This window comes from Narcine bancroftii, chromosome 10 (assembly GCF_036971445.1).
Source record: "Narcine bancroftii isolate sNarBan1 chromosome 10, sNarBan1.hap1, whole genome shotgun sequence".
Classification (NCBI taxonomy): Eukaryota; Metazoa; Chordata; class Chondrichthyes; order Torpediniformes; family Narcinidae; genus Narcine; species Narcine bancroftii.
In genome coordinates, this window is record NC_091478.1 from 70133109 (window position 1) to 70160946 (window position 27838).

The window sequence follows — 27838 nt, forward strand, 5'->3', positions numbered from 1 at the left end:
TTAATCATTCTTTCTCCATTTCAATAAAATACTCTGCTTTATTTTTCTTCCAGAGTGGAGGACTTGACATTTTCCTTGTTGAGTTCTCTCTCACATGTCCTCACTAATTTCATGCATCTTTCTGCATTTCCTTGAAACCTCTGTGCATTCTTCTCTGGTTTTGCACTCTTACCTGTCTATATAATCCGCAGTGAACTTGGATACATGATTTCCCTCTCAAAACATTCATGGAGATTGTGAACCCAAAACTCCTGATCTTTTTGTCACCTCATTCATGAAAATCTTTCAACTTGAAGATAACTTTTTTATTTTTCTTCTCTACTTTCTGTCCATAAACCAACCCCTCATTTCAGGCAACTGAATTATCTCCACTCTCAGAAAAAACGTAAAAACAACCCAGTGCTCTGAAATATTCAAGAAGCTATATAGAGAGAGAAATTTAAAGCCTTTTCTATCACTAAAAAGAAATAGTTGGAAGCAGAATAATGGACTTAATGGCTGTCAAGCACCTGGACCCAATGTTTACATCCAAGAGTCTTCAAATAACTCCACAGTTCAAGAAAGCAAGAAAATAGGAAGCAGGAAACTAGGAGCTTCTGAGCCTAATTTTTATAATTGGGGAAAATTTTGTAAGGAGGTACAGTATAACTTTGATTATCCAAAATGATTGGGACTGGGCCTATTTCTGGTAAATAATATTTTTGGATAATTGGTCATTTTTAAAAAAAACTGCTCAGTAGCAACAGCAATACACTTGTAACAGTGTTTAAACAACAGCAAACAACAAGGGAAGGTGTTTTAAGCATGAAATAATATTTATTTCTCACCAAAAAACAAGCCGAACAAAATAAGATAAATCCAACACCAAAAACTCAAAATTATACTCAGATGTCTTTTCCAAAATTCCAAATTTTTTTCAACTTATGACGTCAGTTTGGCCTCAAAAAAAGTGTGGATACCTGAGGATTTCTAATTTTTCTGAAATCTTCAGTTTATCCAAAAAGATTTTCGGAGCCAAATAGATGTCACTTCTGTGTCCAGAAAATTTGGGATAACTGAGGATTTTGGATCATCAGAGTTGTCCTGTAATAACAGGACATTTAGAAATTCATGAGACATTTGGGCAGAATTTCAATGGTTTTGTGAAAGGGAAATCTTGTTTGACTAATTTCTTGAGATCAGTTTTCATGAAACAATCTCAGTTGATAAAGGGGAGACATTTCTGATTGCCAATCAGTAACAAGTGAGATTCTGCAAGGACCAGTACTGGGGCTTTCACTATTTATAATTTATTTTGAGGACAGATAAAGGAGACAAGTGTACTATTGTCAAATTTTCTGTTGATACAAAATATGTTGGTCAGCAAGTTGGGAGGAGGACATAAAGATTCTGTTAAGTGACGAGGTTTGGTGAAGTGAGTGGAAGTGTGTTGGCAGATGGAGAATAATGTGGGGAAATGGGAGGTTTCCTATTTTGGAAGGCTGAATGACAAAGTATATGATCTAAATGAAGGAGAATCATAGAAAATGGGGTACCCAGTCCTGCTTGACCATAAATATTTTCATTAACTTCAATACTCTATTCCAACTTTTTCCTCCTATTCCATTTTCAATCAAAACATCAAGAAAGACATTTATCTCTTCATTAATATATTTAATGACTTGGTCTCCATTTCCTTCTGTGATGGAGACTTCCACAGGTTCATAAATCTTAATTCTCAGCATCCATTCTCAGGTGTGGAGTAAAGTTGCCAGCATTGGTCTCAATGGGGGTCTCAACAAGGCACGATGCAACTGCATCATATAATCCTTACTCCAGTTCTGAAATCCTCTTGCAATGAAGGCCAGCATGCCATTATTCTTCCTAACTATTTGATGTATCTGAATATTTTGCATTAGCGATTGGTGCAGAAGGACAATGAAACTCATTATAGCTTCCCTTTTTTCCATCTTACACCATTTTAAGAAACAATCTGTCTTTCTGTATTTGAAATCAGAGAGTATAACCAGACAATTAACTGTTGAAAGTCATCTGCCATGCCTTTTCAGACTTGTGCAACTTTTCTAAAGTCAGGATATGGGGGAAAATTGCTGGGAAGCGGAATGAAGGGCAAGAGTGGATGAACCAAAACTTGCTTTAGTAGTCGCCAGGAAATGCATAGCCATTACTTGGAAATCTGATCCCCAACTGAGTCTGACCTGTTGGAAGTCAAAAATTCATAATTATGTTCCCTTGGAGAAGATTACTTACAACTTCAGAAATTGTTACAACATGTTTTTAAGAATTTGGAACCCATATTTAAGATATACTGGGGTTAACCTTTGATGATCCCCCCCCCCCCCCCCCTCCCTACAGTCTCCAATACCACTATCCAGTATCCAGTATGTCAAGACATTTATCCCTTAAGAGAAGAAGTAAGCTTTGGATGAACCATGTAATGTTTCATCTGTTTGTAATTAATGCTTTTGGAAAACAGATGATTTTGTCACATTATATGGGAGAATTACCTCTTTTTTCCTTTTCCTTTGGGGGAGAGGGGACTCTTTCTTTTTTCTCTTTCTGTTTCCTATTTTTCTCTTAAGGATCGGCGCGGTGTGTAATTTATAAACAATAGTGCTGAATTTGATACTGTGCTGATTCTTCCTTTGAATATCAATGTAGTTTGGTTTTGGTATTTTATTGTATATATCTGTAATGTTCCTTTGATTTTGTTTGTTTTGTAACTGTTGATTGAAAAGAGTTAAAAAAAAATTGGATGAACCACAGTCTTGCTCCTGTTTATTCTGTTTTAATGTCGTGTAATTTTGTTTAATAGCCTCTCATGTGGCACCTTATCTAGATCCTTGTAAAGGTCCAATTAGAACACACCCTTGAGTTTCCCCAAATTAGTCTGCTAATTACAATCTCAGAATGTACAGGAATGGTGTTAAAATGCCAAAACTTTAATTTTCCTGAAGGAAAATGGATGGTGTGAGCTTGCAGCTTTTTTTTTGGATCCCTGACTGCTTATGTTCATGTATTTTGCAATTAGATGTACTGTAAGATGACTGCAATGAAAAAAATGTGTGCAGGAAATGGCATATTTTGGATCTCACTTGTGAGCTTATATATTCAGTGTTCATTCAAAGCTGAAATACTGGATACTTATGCTGAATTTCAATTGTCAGTATGCTCTTTGTATTTTTGTGATTGCTTCCCTTTTCTTTTCAATGAAAGCTCATCTAAAGTTTTAGCCTGTAAGACTATTACTTTTGAATGTATGATATATAGTTATGTAAGCATTCTTGAGGAATTGGGAAGCCCTTGTGACAGTTGCTGTCTTTAAAATGTATAAAACAATTACTTACTGATTAACCAATATATGAATGCAAGTTCTCGCTGTATACTTTTTCAAAATGTAGGAACTAGGTGATCAATGTATTTTTAAAGTCTGTTTCCCAATAATTATTTAGTTCTGGCTACTTCATTGAAGTATGATATGATTGATATATGGCAATAAAATCAATGGTTTTCAACTTGAGTGGGTGGGTCCCCTGCTAACTTTTGAAGGAACTTTCAAAGGCTCTATTGGTTGCCCAAAACAAAAAGTTGCTATTGTTGGAAAAGATTCTTAGCAACTTGATCTTTTATCATTTAATATTAATAGTTCCAAAAAAAGAAATAAAGACTCCTGAAAAATTAGAGAATTGCATTTTTGTAATTTAAAATTTAAAAAATACTTATACATACAGCATGGTTACAGGCCCTTTTGGCCCATGAGCCAGTTACCCCCAATTAACCTACAACCCCAGTACGTTCTGGAGGGTGGGAGGAAACTGGAGCACCCTGAGGAAACCCACGCAGACACAGGTAGAATGTCCAAACTCCTTACAGACAGCGCCAGATTCGAACTTGGGTCACTGGTGTTGTAACAGCATTCAGATTTATTGTCAGAGTAGATTCATGACCTCACATACAACCCTGAGATTCCTTTTTTCCTGCGGGTGTGGCAGAATTATCACTAATTGGTAATGCAAAAGCTAAACTGTACACAGCGTAAACATGTAAACAAGCAAAGAACTGTAAACAGATAATGAATGTAAACAGTCTGAGAGAACAAAAAGAAAATCAATCAAGTGCACAAGTAAGAGTCCGTCAATGAGTCTCTGATTGAGTTTGTCATTGAGGAGTCTGATGGTGGAGGGGTATCAGCTGTTCCTGAACCTGGTGGTGCGAGTCTTGTACCTAGACCTCTTTCCTGATGGGAGCAGCGAGAATAGAGTGCATGCTAGGCGGTGAGGGTTTTTGATGATTGGTGCTGGTCTGCTGACGGTGGCGCTCTCTGTAGATATGATCAATGCCAGTGAGGTTTTGCCTGTGATGTCCTGGGCTGTGCCTCAACCTTTTGGAAGGCTTTATACTCGGGGTATTGGTGTTTCCATACCAGACCTTGATGCAGCTAGTCAGCACACTTTCCACCACAACTCTGTAGAAATTTTCCCGGGTTTCTGATGTCATACCAAACCTCCCCTAACTCCTGAGGAAGTAGAGGTGCTGATGTGCTTTCTTCACAATGCCATTGATGTGTTGGGTCCAGGAAAGGTCCTCCGAGGTAGTGACTCCAAAAAACTTAAATTTGCTCACCCTCTTCAACTCTTATCCCCCAATAATCACTGAACTGTATCCCTCTGGTTTTCCTTTCCTGAAGTCAACAATCAGCTCCTTAGTTTTGGTGACATTGAGTGCAAGGTTGTTGTTGGTGTACCAAGTTTTCAATCTCCATCCTGTTTGCTAACTCATCCCCTTCCTTTATACAACCCAGTACTGTGGTATCATCAACAAATTTATAGATGGTGTTATTGTCTTACTGAGCTACACAGTCGTAGGTGTAAAGTGAATAGAGTAGGGCATTGTGCTACCCACTATTCTAACTGTGCCTCCATTTTTTGTATCTAATTTTTGTGTATATCATCTTTTGTAATGTATAAAAATCATATTAAGGGTTGATAAGAATATTAATATTTTAAATTTTATTTTGGTTTGTTTGAGTTGGTGCTCTATGTTAAGTGTCCGTAAAAAAATGTCCCCTTATAATTTTAAGGAATTGAGAAAACATCACAATAAAAATCACAATTTGTTGAATCCTTCTGATGTTTGGGATACGATTGCAGTTCAAATGAGGGGAATAAGGAGTGATGAATTATTTTTTAAATTCCATTGATTAGGTTTCCCAGCAGGGATTTCAATCAGTGGTTTCTGATCCTGAGGCATGTTAATTGACAAGAAAGAGCAAACAGGGAATCTGGAGGACTAAAAGGGGCAATGAAATATCTTTAGCAAAGAGAATTAAGAAGAAACCCAAGACATTTTATACATTGTTTGAGACCAGAGTTCGAATCCCAGGCTGTCGGTAAGGAGTTTGCACGTTCTTCCTGAGTCTGGATGGGTTTTCCCTGGGGGTTCGGTTTTCTTCCACCCTTCAAAATGGACTGGGGTTGTAGGTCAATCAGGTGGATAACACAAGTTTCTGCTGTATATCTAAAAAAAACTAATAACAAGAGAGTGGCTCAGGAGAGTGTGGGACCACTCAAGGACAAAGGAGGGAATTTATGCCTGAAACCAATGGAAGTGGGTGAGATACTAAATGACTTTTGCATTTTGTTCATCAAAGAGGAGAGTGAGATCAGGGTGGGGTTTAATGGTATTTTAGAGCATGTTGATATCAAGGAGGAAGAGGTGTTGGATCTTTTAAAGAACATTAGATGAATTAGTTCACAGGTTATTGAGAGAGGCAAGAAAGGAGATTGCAGGGGCCTCATCAGATGTCTTTGTACTTTCTTCGGCCACAGACAAGGTACAAGATGACTGGAGAATAGACAATGTTGTTTCTTTGATGAAGGGCAATAAATACAAACAAGCAATTTATAGCCCAATGAACCTAAATTCAATGGTATGAAAGTTATTGGAAAGACTTTTTGGGGGTTAGGATTTACGCAAACCAAAAAAGCATGGACTTATTACGGATTGTCACTATGGCTTTATGCAGGATAGGTTGTATCTTACAAATGTGATTTGAGTTTTTGAGGAGTTGACGAGGATGATTGATGAGGAAAGAGTCCGTGGGTGTTGTTGACATGGATTCAGAAAAGCGTTTGATAAAGTTGTTCATAGAAGATTAAGGTATATGGGTAACTTGATGATTAAGTTCAAAATTAGCGTGTCAGAAGAGGGAGAGTAATAGTGGAGGGGTGTCATTCTGACTGGAGGTCTTGACTTTTGGTGTTCTGCAGGGATCAATGCAGGGGCCTCAGTTATTTGATATATACAGTGCCCTCCATAATATATGGAACAAAGACTTTTTTCCTTTATTTGCCCCCATGCTCCACAGTTTTAAATTTGTAATCAAACAATTCACTTGTAATTAAAGAGCACATTCCAGATTTTATTCAAGGTTATTTGTATACATTTTGGCTTGACCATGTAGAAATTACAGCACTTTTAATACTTAGTACCCCCATTTCAGGGCACCATAATGTTTGGGACATTTGGTTTCACAGGTGTTTGTGAGCACTCAGGTATGTTTAATTGCTTTATTGGTGCAGGTATAAGAGAGCTAAGCTTACTTTGAAGCTTTTGATCATCTCTGTAGTTGCCATTTTCAACATGAGGACCCAGAGTTGTACCAATGAAAGTCAAAGAAGCCATTATGAGGCTGAAAAACAAGAATAAAACAGTAAGAGATGTTTATACAGTAAAATCCCCATTATCGGGAATTCAAGCAACTGGCAAAAAAATTGCTGAAAATAAACAGGTAAAAAATACATCCCCAAGAGGTTAGTTCACCAAACCATGCACCACATAATCTCAAGCAACTGGCACATCCACTTATCCAGCATCTGCCAATCCCCACAGGTGCCGAATACTGGGGGTTTTATTCTGTATGGTGAGGAAGATTGTGAAAGGTTATACAGAGGGATATAGATCAAATGGAAAGATAGGCAGAGAAATAGGAGGTGGAGTTTAATCTGCACATGTATGAAATTTTGCATTTTGGAAGATCATATGAAAGAATAAAGTATACTGTGAATTGTAGGACCTGAGGAGTATTGATGTTCAGAGGGATCTTGGGGTGAGAGTCCTTAGTTCCCTGAAAGTGCAACATAAATAGTTAGGATTACAAAGCAGGCTTATGGTATACTTGTCTTTATCATTTGGGGCACTGAGTATAAAAGTTGAGAATGTACAGCTCCCTAAAACTTTGGCGATGTCACATTTGGAGTATTATGTGCAATCTGGTTGCCACATTATTGGAATAATATGGAGGCTTTGGTGAATGTGCAAAAGAGTTTCAGCAGGTTGTAGCCTGGATTACAGAGTATAGCGACAAGGAGAGATTAGACAATCTTATACTTTTACTTTGGAGCATCAGAAGGTAAGAGATGACCTGATAGAAATAGAGTATGTAATATGAGAGGAATAGGTCGGGTAGATAGAGTCTTTTACTCTAAAGTTAAATATTAGAGGATATTGGTTGAAGGGGAAAGGAGGAAAATTTTAAGAGTTTTGAGAGGCAAGTTTTTTATTTGCAGAGATGGTAGGTGCCTGGAATGCTCTGCAGGGAGGTAGTGGAAGCAAATATGATAGTGTAGTAGCATTTAAGAAGCTATTAGATGGACACATGAATATATAGATAATGGTGGGATTGACCATGTGCAAGCAGAAAAGATTAATTTAAATTGTATTTTAGTTAGCACAAGAGCCTGTTCCTGTTCTGTGTGGTTCCTCATTCTATTTGTGTGTATATCAATCGTGAGCACCTGCATGTAGATTGTTGTTCAGACCATAGTGATCTGTGAGAATGATGTTTTTTCTCTATAACGTTGAATTTATTTTGTCTTCAGAATGTCATCAGAACTAGCAGAAAGTTATATAGTTTTGAGAAATACTTGTATTTGTGTAATACACTTCACATCCTTTTCAGACATTGCAATGGTTGTCTTGTGTTTTTCATTTTGTAGCCAATGAAAATAATTATGTAGGATTAATGTAGGAATTGACTGCTGTAAATGTAATGTGACTTATATATCTGGAGAAGAATCAGAATTTATTGTCATGAACAAGTCATGAAATTTGGTGTTTAGCAGCAGCTTCGTAGTGTAAACATTTATATTATAACCATCTTACAACACTACTATAAAAAAATTAAAAATACTAGTGCACGAAAAGTAAGGCAGTGTCTTTAGTTCATTGATTACTCAGGAATCTGATGGCAGTGGAGAAGAAGCTGTCCTTGTGTCATTGAGTGTTTGTCTTTAGGTTCCTGTTGTATCTTTTTCCTGATGGGAGCAGAGTGAAGAGGGCATGGCCTGGGTGGTGGGTCTTTGAGGATAGAGGCTACTTTTTTAAGACACCGCCTCATGTAGATGTTGTCAATGGAGTGAAGTCTGGTGCCTGTGATGTCGCAGGCTGAGTTAACAACCCTCTTGTTATGTTTCTGTGTTACTTGGGAGGCCTCTTAAATAACTTAGAGATGCAAAATTCAATAATAGAAGAGATTTAACTTACTGATGACACACACACACACATGGCCCACAGTGGTGCGTTACAGTTACTACAGTGAGAAGGGTGTATTCTTACGCAGTAACAAAATAGTTCACATTACCCTGACTGTATAACATCCCTCCTTCTCAAGATAAAGAAAAATGTAATGTTCTTTATCACTTTCTTTCCAGTGCGGCAGTATGTTGCTTTGCCATCTTGTGGATTTGCTGTGACAGTTGGGCTCTGTGTTGCTGGTCCACGTGTTGGTGATGTAGCTTGTTGTGCTTCACCTGACAACTGCTGTGTTGATGTTTCAGTATTAGTAGTTGTGGTCTCTTCACTTGATACCTCACTTGATATTGGTGTTGCAGGTTTTGCTGGTATTAAAGCTTTCTGCTTCATCACATCTTGTGTTGGCAGGATGTGAATTCTATTCCTCCTCAGCTGATTGCCAGAGTCTATCTCCACAATGTCTCTGATGACCTTTGCTGGGGTCCACGTTTTCAACATTGGCCCTTGAATATGCACATGGTGCCCTCTGAAGTGTTCTGGCAATGTTTGTGCATGTTGGTTATAATGCAGGTGTCCTTCTTCTTGTGTGTCAGCCAGTTTCCTTCTGGTTTCCTCCTGGTCTTCTGGAGGGTGTATTTTGCTTGGCAGAGTTGTTTTATATCTCCTGCCATTTAGAAGTTTTGCTGGGGATTTCATGTCAGCCTTTAAAGGTGTTGCTTGAAATTATAGAAGAGCTAGGTATGGGTTTTCTTTTATTTCTCAACACTTAACTCGTGTGCGTTTCACAGTTTGCACTTGTCTTTCAATGAACCCATGACCTTTGGGGTAGTATGGGGATGATGTATTGATAATAAACCCATACTCTGCAGCCAGCTTTCTGAATTCTTGTGACGTGAACTGTGTTCCATTGTCACCTATTACTTGCTCGGGTATTCCTTGTTCAGCAAGGAACGCTCTTATTTCTGAGGTGCTAGTTGACGCTCTCAGGTCTTTCACCCTTTTGATAAATGGAAACAGAGTAATAACAGGCTACTATTAAATACCACTTTTGATTCTCGGTGAACAAGTCTGTTCCCACTGTGTACTGTGGCTTGGCAGGTACTTCTGTGGAAATCATTTCCTCTTTTTGTTGTTTGTTTCTGTACTTTTGGTATATTTGACATGTAGCCACCATATTTTCGATGTCTTTGTATATACCAGTTGACTTCGTTCTGAGTTTGCATTTCTCCATTCCCATGTGACTTCCGTATATTTTCTGGAAAATCTATTTCTGCATTATTTCAGGTATAATCAGTCTTGATCCAGCCACCAGAACACCATTCTCCAACGATATGTTGTCTCTGATAGACCAATATTGACATATTGAAAGCTGTATCTGCTTTATCCTCTCCGGCCATTCTTGTATTACATTTGCAACACATCATCTTTACTGGTTTCTTGTTTGATCTGGTTTAATTTATTACTGGTCACACTGATGAGATGATGTTTCTTGATCCCCATGTCTTCCATTTCATATTTTTCATTCGCGGAAAGTTGTGACAAGGTAGCAGCAAGCACCATCTCTTTGCCTGGTATTTATTTTAAGTTGAAGTCATAGCATTGTAGATTGTAGTCGTAGAAGTAATCTCTGCAGGCTACCTGGTGCCTTGTTTAGGTTCTTTCTCTGGATGTGTTCCAGTGGGCAATGATCACTTTCCTCTATTAAACCTTCTTCCAAATAGTAACTTGTGAAACTTTTCACATCCGTATACAACCGCCAACAGCTCTCTCTCAATATTGGTATATCTTGTCTCGACTGTTGTTAGTGCTTTTGAGGCAAAAGCTATTGGTTTTCCTTCTTGTACCAATGCTGGACCAAGGCCTCTGTTAGATGCTTCTACTTGTAGAGTGAGGGCTTTGTCTCTACCATAGTATCTCAACTCCACTTCTCTGCATTTTATTTCTTTGAGTTGGTCAAAACTTCTCTGATGTGATGGTGACCACTGAAATTCCACATCTTCCTTCAGCAACTCTCTGATGTTTGCTGTGTAGTCTGATATATGCGGTATGAAGGAACTCATGTATTTTACCAACCCAAGGAAACTTCTGAGTTCCTTTTTTGTCCTTTAGGTGCTCCATTTCAGCAATGGTTTTAACCTTCTCTGGGCTTGGCTTTATCCCATCGGGAGTGTACACCATTCCAAGGAATTGGCATTCCTTCTCTTTTATAAAGCATTTGTCTGCATTAAGTTTAACTCCAGCTCCTCTTGTTCTCTCCATGGTCTCATGAGGATGAAATCATGAGCTTTTCCATCTCTGTCAAAAACTTGGATGTCATCCGCGATGCCAACAGCATCTTTACACCCTCTGTAGATCTCATTGATCTTCTGTTGGAACAGGTACTGGCTCACCTTTAGACCAAAAGCTAGTTGCAGGAATTTGTAAAACCAAATGGAATATTGAACGTTGTTAGTAGTGTTAATTCCTCATCTAGTTTCACATTCCAGTACCCATTCTTAGCATCTAGCTTGCTAAAAATTTTGGATCCTTTTAGTTCCACTCTGATGTCTTCTAATGTCAGTGTTGTGTAGTGGCTCCTTTTTATTGCTTGATTTAAGTCTTTAGGGTCCAGACATATTCTCAAGCGGCCATTTGTTTTTTATTTAACCTCTATGGAATTTATCCCGTCAGTCGGCTCAGTCACTTTGGCGATGACTTGCATCCTTTCCATGCCCTTTAGTTCTTGCTCCAGTTTCTTCTTAAGCTTAATGGGACTTACCTTGGAACATGGACGACTGGGTTGTAGCTTGGATCTATGGCGATGTGATATTCAAAGTCTCCAAAGCATCAAACTGAATCACCAAAGCATTCCGGGTACATGCTCATGTGCTCAGCCTTGTTTGTAACTGGAGGTTGGTTCTTCAATGGAGTGTCACTTCTTCATCTGGATCTCACAATTTTTTTGGATATTTTATTTAAATCAACATATATATGATAATGATAACAAGCAATAATAAATCGCAATATTACAGTGTTAACAAATGTATGTCAAAAATATATAAAGAAAAAGTAAGAAAAAAAACTAAAGAACACTACTAAAACTAAAAGCTAAAAAAACTAAAAAATATCCCTAAAATTCCCCACTAGATCTCATAATTGACAGAGATCAATTGCAACTCCCAGCAGCTATCCAGATCGCGAATTGCTGGTCTTCTGCGTCTTCTATTCAGAACATACAGAGGATGTTCTTTCCCTAATGGCAGCCATTGATCTTAGATCTCCCTAACTGCTTGATCCTCCACCATAGGCCGTTAATGTGAAATGTACTGTTTCCAATGCACCGTCTTTTGGATACCCTTTTAATATGTTCTCTAGGAACATCTGGCGGTAGATTCTGAGTGGAAGGATGTTGCTTTGTGATCCAGTATCCAGCTTCACCTTTAGGTTAAATAGAATAGGCTTGTTCTGGATTGTCCTCTATTTGGATCCTTGTGTGCAACTCACTTTCTTCTTTCATCTCACCCAACATCTCATGAAGGTGTATGGATTCTACATCCAGTATCTGGGTGTTAAAGTCTTTATTGTTGTTTCCTTTTATGTGGTGGATCTTCTTGTCTTTTTTTCCTCACTGGTATTACTGTTTTCTTCATACCAGACTTGCACATCTTCGCCCAGTGATTTGCATGGCCACAGGCTCTACATTCAGAACTGTATGTGGGGCATTTGTTTCGGTCATCAAAAGGGTGTTGTCTGCCGCACTTGCTGCAGGTTTTGGGGGTTTGCACTTTTCTGATTGTGTTTTTTATAGCATCAACCCTTCCTTCACTTTGATGTGGGTGGGTCTGCATAGATAGGGATTTCATTTGCATCCTCGTGACTTTGAAGGCTCTGGCTGTGTCTATAGCTTTGGCTAGCTTCAAGCTATCCTTCCCTATAAGAGACTTTTGCACTTTGGGATGGGCTCTCCTCCATAATTAGTTGATCAATTAATCTTTCCTCTATATCCTTAAATCTGCATTTTGCATTATCAATTTTTAATCCATTGAGGAAGTTATCAACAGTTTCATCAGTCTCTTGCATTAAGCCTTGAAATTCATAGTGTTTAATTCTATGATTAGACCTGGGTTCAAGATGGAAAGCAAACTTTGCAAATATCTGCTCTGGATCATTTTTCTCCACCTCTGTAAGCTATTAAATGTCAAGAACTCGCTCAATTGTCCAGAGAAGTTTATAACTGATTTTCTCCTCGACTGTTTCATTTTTATAATAGCTTTTGAATGCTAAATTGCACTTCTGCTGAAACTTTTTAAATGATTCATCAATGTCTTCAGCCTCCCAGTCATCACTGGGAGAACTGCTGTTGCCCAACATTTTTTTCAGTGATGTTTTTTCTCTTCTTCCCCTTCATATTTCAGTGACTTACAATCAATTGTATGGCTTTATTCTTGTTCTTTTATACCACTGCCACCATGTTATGTCTCTGTGTTACTTGGGAGGCTTCTTAAATAACTTAGAGATGCAAGATTCAAATAACAGAAGAGATTTTACTTACTGATGCCTTCCACCATCTCAAATAACTGTCCACACACAGACACATACACCCCACGGTGGTGCACTACAGTTGCTACAGTGTATTCTTACACGGTTACAAAATAGTTCACATTATCCTGACTATATAAAACCTCTGGAGTTTATTCTTGTCTTGAGAGTTGGCGCCTCCATACCAGGCAGAGATGCAACCAGCCAGAATGCTCTCCACAGTATACCTGTAGAAGATTATGAGAATCTTCGGTGACATACCAAACTGCCTCAGGCACCTCACAAAGTATTACCGCCAGTGAACCTTCTTTATGATTGCATCAGCATAGAGGCTCCAGGACAGATCCTCAGAGATGTTGACTCTCAGGAATTTGAAATTCTTGATCCTCTCCACTACTGAGCCCTCGATGAGGACTGGATCATGTTCCCCTGACTTCCTCCTGAACTTTTTAGATATAGGACACAATTTTCCTCACAAAACAGATCCATATATTCGCAAGAACAGAATGTAATTTAATGTTTTTATATACATTATTTTCTTTCTTTCCAGAGTGGTGTGATGTCATGGCAACTCCAAGTTCTAATATTGCTGGAAATGAGCAAGCCTTCGAAAAGTCCCAATTGAAGTTGAAAGGTAAGTCCAGAGTTACTACTTGTCATTTACAAACTTTGATTGTGATGTTACATTCTGTAATTGATGAGGCACAATAGTATTTTTTGGCTAATCCTCCAAATCTTTGTCATACATGAGTTAACTAGTCCTGGTAACTGTGTAACAGTATCTACAGATTCCCGTATTTTTTCAAAATTGGTAAAGCTTCCAGAGTTTTTCAGGAAACTTTTGCAAAGAAAAATGAAAGAGAAGAGGAGGAAATATGTCAGCATGGATTAAGAAAAAAATGGCTAAAGGACAGGAAATAGTTTAGGTTTTGTATGTATTACTTGACTGGACAAAGTTTGCAAATGATTCATCTTAGGAACAGTGTTGGGTCATTTTTGTGTGAGGGGCATGAAAATGAAGGACTGTTTTCTGCAGTGATTTAGTGATGAAGTATTATTAATTGAAAGTGACCAGTAAGCGAGGGAGCAGGTTGGTTACAGGATTATTTTAAAACAATTATTAGAGGATGTTAAGCTTTGTTGCAAAGAGTGATTGAGACAGAAATTGTTTTATATTTTAAGGGAAAGCTAGTTAACTGCTTGATACAAAGAAGTTTTAAAAAAAAATAGAGAAACTATGGCAGCGCAGCCGGTTTTGTATTGGGTTTAAGGGGAAAGAACGCATAATCTTTCCTGATTATGTGTATCTGGTCACTTTAGCATATTTTGGGATTTTGGTAGGTTTGCAGAATTTAAAATTTGAAGATGCACCAAATGATTTTATATCTTGACATATTGTACCGTACTGCTGAATACCATCTTAAGTCAACTTTTCCCATCCTGACTATCTGCCTATTTGATCTTAAATAGAAATGATCCATTTTGGTTTAAATTTCCTTAAACTTAATATGGATGACCAAGGTTTAATTTTATGATGCTCACTTGTGTTTGCAGTACTCCCTTAACTGCCATTTTCTTATGGATGAAGAAATTGCAATTGGTTCTAAACTGGTCATTTCCAGGTTTTCCAGTTCAAAAGCAATGGAAATGCATTGTTCATATTTTGATTGTGCTCACAGAAAAATTGGATAGTTGTTAGAAGTGCTTCAGCCCTCTGAGTTGGCGATAGTACAGTCAGTTTGGTACTAGTTCTTTTCACTCTTCTATAACCTTGCAATTTTTTTTCTCTTTCAAGTACTTCCCTACTGAGTACCATGATTAAATCTGCTTTATCCATTTCCCCCAGCAGGGCATTCCAGATTGTAACTATTCTCATGTTATAAAAAAGTTTAACCATGTGTAATTTATTTTTTCAAATTTACAAATTCTTTGCAATTGTAAAAGATGGTGTGTTCAGCTGATGGTTGGATTTTATTACATAATCGGCTACTCTGACCTGTGCGTGCAAGATGTTCACTGATGACACATGTGTTGCTATTGTAGTTTCTCAGATAATGAACCAACTTTTATCAGCATGTTGGAAGATTGTGACTATATTCAAGTTTAGGTTAATAAGTGGCACATAAAATTCATGTCATATAAAATGCTAGATAATGCCTGGCTCAAAGATTAAAAAAAGGCGAAGCTTAGAATTTCCTTGTAACATGAGGCCTTCACAACTCCTTGTCCCTACCACCTTCTTTGTACTCGTTTACTGTAGTTCCACACTTGCATTCTATAGATCCTCGAATGGCATCTTCCTAAACAAAGGTAGCTCTAATCTTAACGGTAATGCACAGCATAGTGAAGCACCTTACATCTGTGATAACGTGGCAGAACTGTATCAAGCCTTGAGAATAATTTTCTTAACAAGATCAAGCTTCACTTGTTGTCAGAATGTAAAAGCTTTCATTTTTTGGTGAGCAAACATTCAAAAATATGATTTAAAACTACATTAACAATTGGAAAAATGAAAGTGAGCTAATCTATAATGCAAGTGACTTTAATCTTATACCATTGCAACGGTTCTTTTTTTTTGAAGCAAATGGAGTTGCTGCACCGAGAAAATTCTTGACATTTTGTTTGCACATGTTAGGGTAAGTTGAATCAGGCTAATTCTAACCTCATCAGTTTATTCTCAATCACCTGAAAAATCAGGGAGAAATATTACAGTATAGCTCCATATTAATCTAATGAACCCAGTAAATTTCAAGAGAAACAAGTAACAGAACTAGCTGAATTTTAAGGAAGAGGGGGAGCCAGTGGCTTGGCGTATTTGAAGGAGGACAGAACTGGGGCTCCGATGCATTGGAGGGAACACAAGAATCAACACTCAGTAAGTCACTTGCTGAACCATTAGGATTTTCTATCATCTAGACTTTTGATAATGAAAGTTTTACTCTATTGATTTTACCTTCCAAATGACATTTCCTCAGCAATAATCTCACCACAATTTGGTTTGGAATTTTTCAGGGCCACTGGCTGAAGTGATATTGCAACTTTGGTTGTGAAATTAATTAAAACTAAAGTCCAAAGATAAATAAAAATGATTGTCCTTGATTTCAAAGTAGGACTTGATTGAGCACAACATTAAGGATTCTTGGGAAAACTGGTCATTGGGGATTGAGGAGAAAGCTATACACTGATTGTGGACATACCTTATATCAAGAAAGATGGTTGTGGATGGCTGAGGTAAATCATCTTGTTTTCAGTACATCACTGCAGGCGATTCCTAGAGCAATGTTGTAAGCCCATCTATCTTCAATTGCTTTATCAACAATGGTAGCTCCATGGTCCACATGACATGATCACAAAAGTTAATTCAATTTGTAACCCCATGTTTTCATGCAGTAGGACAATGTTCAGGCACAGGTTCATAAAAATCATTTCACAATTGCCTAGCAATGACCATCTCCAACTAAAGAGGTAATCATCTTCAGCAACAACAATGAGTCGCATTACAGAGAAGAAGTGGAAAATCTTGTGATAAGGTGCGAGAGTAACATCCTGATTCTCAACATGGACAAGACAAAGGAGATAATTATGGACTTCAGGAGGACCAAGAATGACCACCATCCACTGTCCACTCATTTACATCAGACTACTACAACAACTACATAAAGGACACTGTTTGACCTGTTGAGCTTCTCAGTATTTTGTGTTTTTACTTCAACCACGTGTCAACAGATTTTTGTGATTTATTAATGTCCACTACACATCAATGACTGTAGTGGAGAGAATGAAAAGCACCAAGATCATTGGAGTCTACTTAACTAGTGACCTGTCATGGATACTCAGCATCTCCTCACTTGTCAGGAAGGAGCAACAGCAACTACATTTCCTGGGAAGATTGAAGCAGGCAAGCCTACAGGCCACCTTCTATAGGAGCTCTATCGAGAGCATCCTGGCTGCTGCATCACAGTGTGGTATGGTTGGTGCAGAGAAATGGATCAGAGGTCAATCCACAGGAACATTACAGTGGCAGGGAGGATCACTGAGTGTTTCCCCCCCTCCCCCCCCGGCCCCCATAATGACGTGATCTCGGATCGTTGTTTGAAGAGGAGCCATTCCACTTCACACACAGCATCTTTCAGCTGCTGCCATCGGGAAAGAGATACAGGAGTATAAGAGCCAGCGCCACCGGGCTGAGAAACAGTTGCTTCCCATGAACAGTGAGAATGTTGAACGACCAAAGGAACTGTTCACATGAACCATTGGAGTCTCTCATATATTGTATATATGAATACTTGTCCTGTTTTTGTATTGTTTGTCTGTATGTGTGTTATGTCTGCTTGTGCATCTGCATGTTTTACACCAAGGACTGGAGAACGCTGTTTCGTCAGGTTGTACTTGTGCAATAGATGACAATTGATTCGAGACTTGAAGCAGGGATTTGACCTAAAATGTTGACCTACATGGTTGCAGTCTCCCCATTGAGTTCTTTCAGCAGTATGCTTTCTTGCATAGCCCTGAGGAACTGTCTTGGAAGAAGAGAATATTCTCTATATTGCAGCAACTTCATCAAAGATTCTTCAAATCAATTAACTCTACCAACTGGAAGGAAAAGAGCAACGAGGCACTGCAGTCAAACATTTCTTGCTGGGTCAACTGCCCCTCCCCAACCCCAAAACAGCATTGGGACAGCTTTTCAACACTTTCTTAGAGGCAATCAGGGACTTCCTCTAAAAATGGCCTGGCTCACAACATCCATATTCTGAATAATAAATTTAAAAGAAAAGGTTGGAATCTGTATTATTATAACTGTCAAACTATAGCTATTGAAATTTGCACTTGTATGTACCGTATATTTTGGCATGTAAGTCGAGACTTGAAATTTTCAAAAGCACTCAAAAATCAGGGTCAGCTTACATTCCATTTACAAAATTGAGACCTTAAATTCAACTAAAAAAAAAACCGGTTGACATAGATTCAGAGTATAAGATGACCTGAAGCACCTCCCCACTGCCAGTGCTGCCATTCCCCAACACCTCCCCACTGCCAGGTGCCGCCATAGCCCACCCAGGCATTCTTCAGTTGTAGAGCCTGAGGTCCATGCTCCTGCCCAGGAGCCTTATGTCGCCGCTCCTGCCCAATAGGCTGAGGTGCCCACTCCTACCCGGGAACCTGAGATCCCCGCTCCAGCCCGAGAGCCCGAGGTACTCGCTCCTGACTGGTAGGCCAAGTTCCCTCCTCCTGCCCAGTAGGCTGAGGTCCCCACTCCTGCCTGGGAGCCCGAGGTCTCCGCTCCTGCCCAAGAGCCCGAGGTCCCCACTCCTGCGGGCAATCCTACACTCAATGTTGAGAATGACGTTGTCATCGCTGACTCTGGGTCCAGCTGATGCTGAAGACTTAGACCCAGCACCATTTGGCATTTTCCTGGCTAGAAGCAAAGGTTTTTTTAAAACTTTTTTTTAAAACTTGCTTGCTTAATTTACAAATTAGTTACTTGGCAATTGGGATGTTGATGGGAGGCCCCGACACCAGTCTCCGGCACGTTCCTTGCAGAAAATTTGGGAGTAAACTTATATCTCTGAAATATGATAAAACTATAAAAAATGAGGCTGAAAATGGGGACCCGACTTATGTGAAGCTCGACTTTTATGCCTAAATATATGGTATATGAGAGGCATAGATAGGGTGGACAGCCAACACTTTTTTCCTGGAGTGAGACTAGCAAACACCAGAGGACATCTGTACAAGGTGAGGGGAGGAAGGTTAGGGGAGATATTGGGGAAAGTTTTTTACACAATGAGTTGTGGGTGCTTGGAATACTTTGCTAGGAGTGGTGATGGAGACTTTCAATAGGACATTGAGAAAACTCTTAGGCACATGGATGCAAGAAAAATGGGGTTATGGGCATGAGATAGGGAAAGTTTAGTTTGTTGAGTAGGTTTGTAGACAACATTGTGGGCTAAAGGGCCTGTAATATTCTGTGCCTCAATTGAATACATAAGCCTACTGATTTCCATCAAGGATACTGTGCTCCTCTTCCAGGTGGACAAATGTGGCCTTTTGTCAATGAAATCATTATAGAATCAGTCATTTAAGGTGAATTTTGACTGTCATTTATTGTGTTTACAGAAAAGTAACGAATTTTTTTTAAGGTGAATAAAGTCACAATTACAATGAGCAAAAATGGTCTGATGTTGAAAAAGTATCTTTACAACCATTGGGGCTTATCAAAATAATTAAAATTGAATAGACTTTAAACAAAATTCTGGACAGTTAGTACTTTGTCTTTTCCCTTAAACCAAGTACATGTCTGAATTTTAAATTTTTTACGCATTGTATTGTGAAAATTCTGCGCTGATCTTTGACAATATCTATCTCCATAGATGGCGCTATATTCAAAGTCTTGCTGACCATGGGTGCTAAATTTTGGATGCACCTGTTTTCTAGTTTAACACCAAGCATTTTCCCTTCTCTACTGTCGGCAACATCTAAACCAGCCATGCTCGTTGGGGCTATACAGCCCCCCTGGGGGCCACAGCACATTTAATAGTGGCCACAGACTGAAATCATTAAATATTTTTTCTGTTTTACATGTAGTCTGTAGAAGAGAAGGAGGAAAGAAACCAACTAAACGGCTTCTTCACAAGGAAGGGGCCCATAAACTTTGAGCGGGTTCAGAGGGGGCCATAGCCAAAAAACGTTGATAATAGCTGATAAACTATCGTAGTCAGATTATTTTTAATGTGCATTTGAATAACCCCCAAATAATCTCAGAATTTAGGAATTCCATCCAACCTGATGTGTTGTATGTGCCTAGAATCCTTTTAATTCTCTCATTGCATTTTTCCTTTTGAGGGAAAAATGGATATTCATTTATCCTGGTCAGCAATCATCTTCTGTAGCTACCACCCAATTAGATTAACTGATCATTTATTCCATTCCTGCTTGTGGGCCTCACTGTGCATTGTGTTTGTCTCTGCATTTACCTGCAAAATAGCAACTGCAATTATTACAGTGATGAAGTACTGTGGAATGGACTGTGAAATTCTGGTCCTGGTCAGATATTATTCACAGTGAAAAAGAATTGAATCATGTACCAATTTTTCTGTTTGACTGAAGGTATTCAATTAATTTATCTCCTTGGGGCATTATGGTCAGTAAGAGTGTACAAGCTGCATATCGTGGTCCATATTCCGTATTGTCATCTCTTCTTGCCTTCTGCTCTTCAGTTCCCTAAAGGTGGGAAAAGGCCTAAAATCTTCCAGGGAAATTTTAAAAAGGAAAGATTGCACCTGATGCCACATACCACTGTGGATAAAGAGAGAAAACAATGCAGGAGAAAGAGCTTTAGATTTTCAGTGCATTGGTCAAGAAACAATAGCTGTGAGAAAGATGACAATCCAGAAGACCTAGAGGAGTGCATGAAGTGTTGGAATGAAATTAAAAGGGAAATAAGGGAAGAGAAAGTATGAAAAAAACATCCAAACAAGTCAAATAAAAGAAAAATCCAATTATTTGTTTTAAGTACAATAAGAACAAAAAGATACCAGGAATAGGGCCTCTTTGGTTAATTTGTGAAGCGATTTAGCATGAAAGTCAGGCACAGAATGAATATTTTGCAACTGTTTTCACAAAAGATGGGAATAATCCATTTGTTTGTGGTTAAAGAGGACAAAAGTGAAATATTGAATGGGATAAACATTGCAAGATAAGAATTATTAAAGAGTTTGCTATCTTTGAAAGTGGATACAGGTATATCCCAGGCTGTTAAAAGAAGCAAATGAAGATTTGTGGAGACTCTGATGACATCTTTTAAGAAAAATCGAAGAGGTTTGGAGGATTGCTAAATGTTGAACTAAGGGAGAAAGAAATAAACCAAGTGATTATATGCCAATTAACATAACTGCATAGTGTCTTATTGGAATCATCACCCTGTGAAAAATTCTGTATTCATTCACTTTATCCATGCCCCTCATGACTTCATAAACCTAAAGAAGAACACACCTCAGCCTCTTATGCTGTATGCAATAAAGAAAGACACAGCCTATATATACATCAAGCTCTCCAGCCCTGGCCATATCCTGATGAATCCCCTTTGCATCCCTTCCAACTTATTGAAGTCCTTCCTACAGCTAAGGGATAAAAGGATGTCAATTTAAAACAGATGTTACAGAAACATTACTTTAGCCAGAGAGTCATGAGTCAGTGGAATCTGCTGTGGAAGTGAGGTCAATTAAGGCTGTATTTGACAGGTATTTGATTAGTCAGGGCATTAAGGGTAATGGGGAGAAACCAGAGAGTGGGGCTGAGTGGATGGATGGATCAGCTCATGATTAGAATGACAGAGGAGACTTAATGGGCTTACTTTTGCTCCTATATCTAAAGTTAAAGGTTCCATTAGTGTCACGTAATACTACATTTAGAATGTAACATTCAGGAAATTGTGGTGAACTGCTGTAGACTCATTTATCTGGCCCCGCCCCACTCTGAGATTGTACCTGTGACTCCTCCCTCTTGACCCTGTATAAAGTCTCCAGCATCATAACCCCTCCTCAGAAACCCTGGGTTAAAGCACACCTTCAAATTTATTGTAAATAAAAGCCTATTATTCTTTAGCTCCAGTCTTTCGAGTTATTGATAGAGCATCAGAAATTATTAACTTTTGTCCACCATAGGCAGACAGAGAGTTATTACGTTGTCCAATGCCCCTCACATCTTGCGATCAGAACAGCACACATTACTCCCAGTGTGTAGTCACCATTGCTTTGTACTGTTGTATCATGAGGTCCCTTTTGTGCTCAATATCTGCCTAGTGGAGGCAGTCGTGCCACATGCCTTTTTCACCATCCACTCGGGTTGCCACTTTCATGTCCTTGAAAAGCTGTGATTTACCAAGGAAGTAGACCATTTTTTGGAAACCTATCTGCTAATCTTACTTTTGATGGGAGCAGTCATGTTGGTACTGAATGGCCTCCTAATTCTTTGATGATCCACACTTTATTGATTTTGTTTTTTTTATTACATCAGGTTATATTGAAAGTCATGATTCTATTTTATATTAATAGCCTATCATCCCCTAATCTGAGATCCACCTCAAGTTTGTCTTTTACACCTTCTTTGTTTACTTCAGTGGCATGTTCCTTTGGCAACCATGACTGATAGGCAGATGGCTATACAATAAAATAAGCAGACTGATCTGTGTGGCAAAGTGCTGCTGCCTTATAGTTCCAGTGAACCAGGTGTCTGTGTGAAGTATGCACATTCTCCCTGTGATTGTGTGGTGGCCACCTGGATTCTCTGGTTTATTCCTGCATTTCAGAGATAATGCTATGTTAATTGGCTGTTGCGAATGATCCTGGTGGAGGTAAGTGGCAAAAGAATCAGAGAAGATAATGGGCACATGAAAGAAGAAGTTGCAAGAATCCAGGTAAATAAGAGGGAGGGGATGGGGGAGACGGACATGAGTGTTCTGCTGCAAACTAGCATCGACAAGATAGCTTGAAAGGCCGATGTTGTAATAAATACAAGAAGTGACGAGGTGGTTAACTGCAAAATTACTCATATCTTTTGATTGCCAGCTCCGGAAGTGAATCTAATATTGTAAAATCAATACTAAACAAAGTGCTTGGATGTACCTATACTGAAATAGATCCATTTGTCCAGAAAATAAATGCAGAAGATATAAAGTTCACAATGTTATTTGATATGAACTGATTTGGCCTGTAATTATTTATATTTGACATTACATCTATTGAGATAACAATCACATTTCTTGTTGCTTTCTCTGAAACACAATTTTATTTTTAATACAAGAGATAAATCTCCAGAAGTTCTTTGAAAATTACCATTCCCTTATGTTCCTCATGGTTTTTGTCAAATTTCTGCTGAAGGGTATAATTAACCTCAGTAACCTTTAATAAAAGATAAGAGGGTAGATGGGTGAGATACTGTATGTGCAAGAGAAAAATAGTATTGTGGGAAACTAATTTAATGAGATGCTATTAGGTGGAATGCAACCTTGATGCCAGCAGAAACAATGAGAGTTTTATTGTGGTTCAAATTGTTTTAAGTTAACATTCAGAAATACACCGGAGAATACAAACTGCCTGTTATTCTGGAATATTCCTCTTATTTTTAAAATGGCATGAAGTTAGAGACTTATTTTGCTTATTTTTTATTCATGCTATTGAAACACTGATTATGTAAATGATTAAACTTACTAAATTCCATGTTACAGTAAAGTTTACACCTATTAATTTGATGATTAGATTAATTTCAACTCTTCATTCATATTCTTGAACTGCATGGATCTACTAAGTACAAAGGACTTGGCAGCATATCTGAATGAATACGCCACAGTGATTTGAAGGGCTCAGGTCCGAATGTCTTTTAATTTTTCCTTGAAGAAGGGCTCATGTCTGAAACATCGGCAATATATCTTTGTCAAAAAGATCCTATAGGTGCTGAATAAACCAGCTGAGTTCCTCCAGCATTTCGGTATTTTTATGCCACAGTGGTTACCAACTGGAACAAGAAATATCCTTACTAAGACTACACAGGTGTATCTTAACCAGAAGCCATGGATGAACCAAGAGACACAAAAAATATTGAAGACCATTTATGTCACAGTTAGATCAGATGATAAGGAGGTCGAGTAGAGCAAGGTTTCCAGCCCCCATCTTGACAAATAAAAATGGCTGCTGCAACAGCAATGCTGCTGCTGGTGTGGACCCGTGGAGAGCAAGGAGGGGAGATACAGCACTCCTCCACAGTGTTCTATCGCCCATTCCAACTACCAACGGCTTTGTACTGGCTTTAAACAGTCTGGTAAAGGTTTATGTTAAAATCCTGCGACTGTGGGGCCCCTGCAAGTACGCTGTGGAAAGTATACTGACAGGTTGCAACACTGCCTGTTTTGGAAATTAGAGTGCCCAGGGAAGCAGAAAGCAGCAAACATCACCACTCCATCCTCCCATCCATTGATGAGAGCCATATGAGGTGTTGCCAATATTATAAAGGATCCCCGTCACCCTCGTCCCAAGCTCTTCTCACTACTACCTTTGGGAAGAAAGTAAAAGCAGCCTGTAGCCCAGCACCTCTTGTTTTTTTTTTATTTCCATTGGCTTTCAGGCTCCTGAACCTTCCCTTTTTCTAATTATAAATTTCTCTGGGACCACAAAGAAAAGCACTTTTTTTTGGACTGCTGTAACCATGATTATTTGTTATCTAATCTATCTTTTCTATTTATTATCCTATTCCATGCTGTAATTTAATCTATACTATTGGAGTTTTTTCTTAAAACTACCCACTTGGCTGGAGCAAGTAAGAATTTTGGTGCATGTGTATATTGTACTTGTATGTATGGCAATAACCTTATTATGTTTGAGAAAATGTACAATATAGAAAGCCATTCAGCCCATAGTCCCTATACCCTACCTTCTTCTCAGAGAGCCCCTCAGATTTGATTCTCACCTTCTTCCATTCCAATTTTGTGGGGTCACAGTCAGATAATGAGGCCAACGTGGGAACTGCAGACTCGTCTGTAGATGGGGTAGATGGTGGCCAATGGGATGGATAGGCTAATATATTGTAAACTCCCACTACTTGATCCACATTATTAGCTATTAATCAATACCCTTTGGTTCCTACTACTGAGCCAGTTTTGGATCAAGTTTTCTTGTAAATGTTACGCATTTGTATTTTTTACAACCATCTTATTCTTCTCAAACTGTTGGAATTCAGCACTGACAGTTTTGTGACGAGATGGCATGTTTACTGGAGATTTTTGGCCATTGGTTGTTGCTGCAAGAAAAAATGCTGCCTACTTGCTAATTTTCAAATAGTTATCTTATGCAGTGTAAATTTAAAATAATGTTTGAAAATGGCTATGTGAATTAGATGTTGCCTGTCTGTTGAAAGCAATGTTTGAAGTGAAACTTACTTTATTTTCAGTCAAGTCAGCAAAACAAATTAGGAATCTGAAAGTAAATTGTAATTCTCTTCATTACCGTTTACTCATATAGAAGAGAGTGTTGCATGTTGCCTTGCATAATATAATTCAAGCCTTTATTAGTAATTCATTATGAAAGGCAGGCACAAAGGTATGGCTGATCAAATATGGGACAGTCACCAGAAATGAGGAAACATAGTTACGATTGAAAAAAAACCACAGAAATGCTGGAGGAACTCAGCACATCACGCAGCATCTATAAGCAGTAATATCTATATTATTGGCATTTCAGGCCTGAGCCCTTCTTCAAGGTACGAGTAAAAAAAGCAGGGAGGCATCTGAATTAAAAGGCTGGGGAGAAAAAGAAAGGGCCAATGGACGAAAGGTCTTAATTGGGTATGGATAGGAAAGGTGAGAATTGATGGGGGGGTGATGAGAGCCAGCGTAAAGGAGGCAGAGGGGGAAAGGGGGGAGAGAGAGAGAGAGAGCAGGAGAATGCGGCATAGGGATAGATGGAGGGGCTAACAGAAAGGGAGAAAGGAGAGAGAGAGAGGCGGATTGAGACATAGGGATAGATGGAGGGCGAGGGGGGCAAATGAAAACTAGAGGAATCAAAGTTAATGCCATCCAGAAGGAGGGTGCCCAGAAGGAATATGAGGTGTTGTTCCTCCAATTTGCAGCTGGCTCCAGTCTGGCAGTACAAGACCATGGACAGACATGTCAACAAGGGAATGGGGCAGGGAATTGTAATGGTTGGCCACTGGGAGATTCTGCTATGGTGGCAGACAGAGCCAAGGTGCTCAACGAAGCATTATCCCAATCTGCGCCCAATCTCTCTGTTGTAGAGGAGACCACAATGGGTACACCGGATATAGTAGATGACCCCTGCAGATTCATGAGTGGTGTTATTTCACTTGGAAGGAATGTTTAGGGACCCGAATGGTGATAAGGGAAGAGGTGTGGGTGCAAGTGGAGCATCTCCTGACGTCACAGGAGTAGTTTCCAAGTGGGGAATTGGTGGGAAGGGAGACTTGTTTTCAATGAAATCACAGCATCTGCAGACTTTCAAGTTTCACTCAATAGTTACTGTTGATGCTGTTGATCCCCTTTTTAACTCCATTCTCCTGCCTTCTCCCCAGAACGCTTGATTCCCTTCCAGATCTGCTTAATATGCCCAATAACTTGGCCTCCACAACCATCCACGGTAACAAATTCACTTGATTCTCCATCCTCTAGAGAAAGAAATTCTTATTTATCTATGTTCTACAGGGAAGTTGCTGTGTCCCAGACTCCCCCACTATAGGAAACGGCCTCTCCACATCTACTCTATCCAATTATTTCATGAGCAGGACCCATCTGAAGGAGCATTCAATATGTAACAATGTATTTTTATGAGCTCTGTGGTATTCTCCATTTCAAAAATTATTGTGCAGTGAGTAGATTTGCAATTTTTAAATAAATTATTGTGAGCGATATTTGGAAATGTGGTTTTCCTGATGCTCTCAAAGGAGATTATTTACAATGTTTAAAAAAAAAACACTCTGGTTCTCCCTGCATTAGTGTCATCTTTCAATGTAATTCTAGCTAAAAATGAGACACATTTGTTTTCTTTGAAATATGCGTTTGCAATTATAGGTCAAACCACACAATCCCGTTAAGTCACAATATGGTCAATTGAGGAAAAAAATAATTGTTTTAATAGCAAAAACTGATAGTAGTTGTTTCCAATAAACATTATGAAATTATTTTTGTGGAAGCTTCTAAATATAACTAAGTTAAGAGTTTGTATGTGTAGGAATTTAAAGATTCAAAACTTATTTTCCCATTGGAGCTCATTCAGTCAATGCATCACACACCCATATGTACAGTCCAAAAATGAAACAATATCCAGGTCAGCTAAACTAGTGGTGGGGATTTGGCATTCTTCCATCAGAAAGGGGGAATTGGCCGTTTCCAATAGCTATTTCATGATTCCAGTTGAGATTATGCAGATGGTTGTCATGTGGAGGCAGGATCAATCTCTGCTTTTGTTGAGTCTGTGGACCAATCTACAATCTTCTTGTTCAAGTTCATAATGACTGTCAACAAAATGACACACTGTGCTTCACTTGTGGTACTGGAATTAAATAATCAAAGAGACATTTTTGAGGGAAAAGTGGACATTAAGTTAAATTACAAGTAGTGATTATATTCATGGTGAAAACTTCGTCTTAGGTGAGGTTACTGTAGTGTGGAAGGTCATGTGACCTCTCTGGTGGGAACCTGATCAGAAGCCACTACATCACATTCAAGACCACCTGTGCTGAGCACTCACCTTATAATTGGCCTTTTCAAAAGACCACATAGGTCGCCACTGGCTCTGTTAATCATGTATGCCAGCCCCACTGCCCTGACATGTGGAGCATTTGGGTCTCTTTTTTTTCCCCCAAGGATTGAACCCGAGCTCCACTCCAGGTCACGAACCAAAGCTGACGCTGGAGCATCAGTATCAAGGTGTCAGTAACAGGTGCGGGGCTTTTGTGGTCCACACGAACTATCATCATTGTACTGAGTTTCTTTTTCTCATTTAATCTTAGTGCCGTACCTGCACTAGGTCAAGGGGTGGTGGGCACTAATGTTGCATCTTCCTCTACTTCTTATGCATGTGGGTTTATAGTTATTGCTTGTTGCATCCGATGCCATTGTATGTACTCTGAGTGAGAGAGTGAATGATTGGGATTACCTGTGGTGAAATTCTCTCATGGGCAGATAAAGACTGTTGTTACATTCAATCTGTGACCAGCCTCATTGACTTTAGTTTGATACTAAACTTATTTTTTAATAACCTAGTTATTTGTTTTGTCAGAA

The 27838-nt window shown here is 38.9% G+C and overlaps 1 protein-coding gene across 4 annotated transcripts in view; it reads left to right on the forward strand.

Moving 5' to 3' along the window:
• wwp2 (WW domain containing E3 ubiquitin protein ligase 2) overlaps positions 1-27838 on the forward strand; it is a 185902-nt gene that overhangs the window by 3105 nt on the left and 154959 nt on the right. For all 4 annotated transcript variants that reach the window (XM_069901300.1, XM_069901298.1, XM_069901299.1 and 1 more), the window contains one exon: positions 13601-13684. In XM_069901300.1, coding sequence (XP_069757401.1) covers positions 13615-13684 — 70 coding nt within the window. In that variant the 5' untranslated portion in view covers positions 13601-13614. The remainder of the gene's footprint in view (positions 1-13600; positions 13685-27838) is intronic.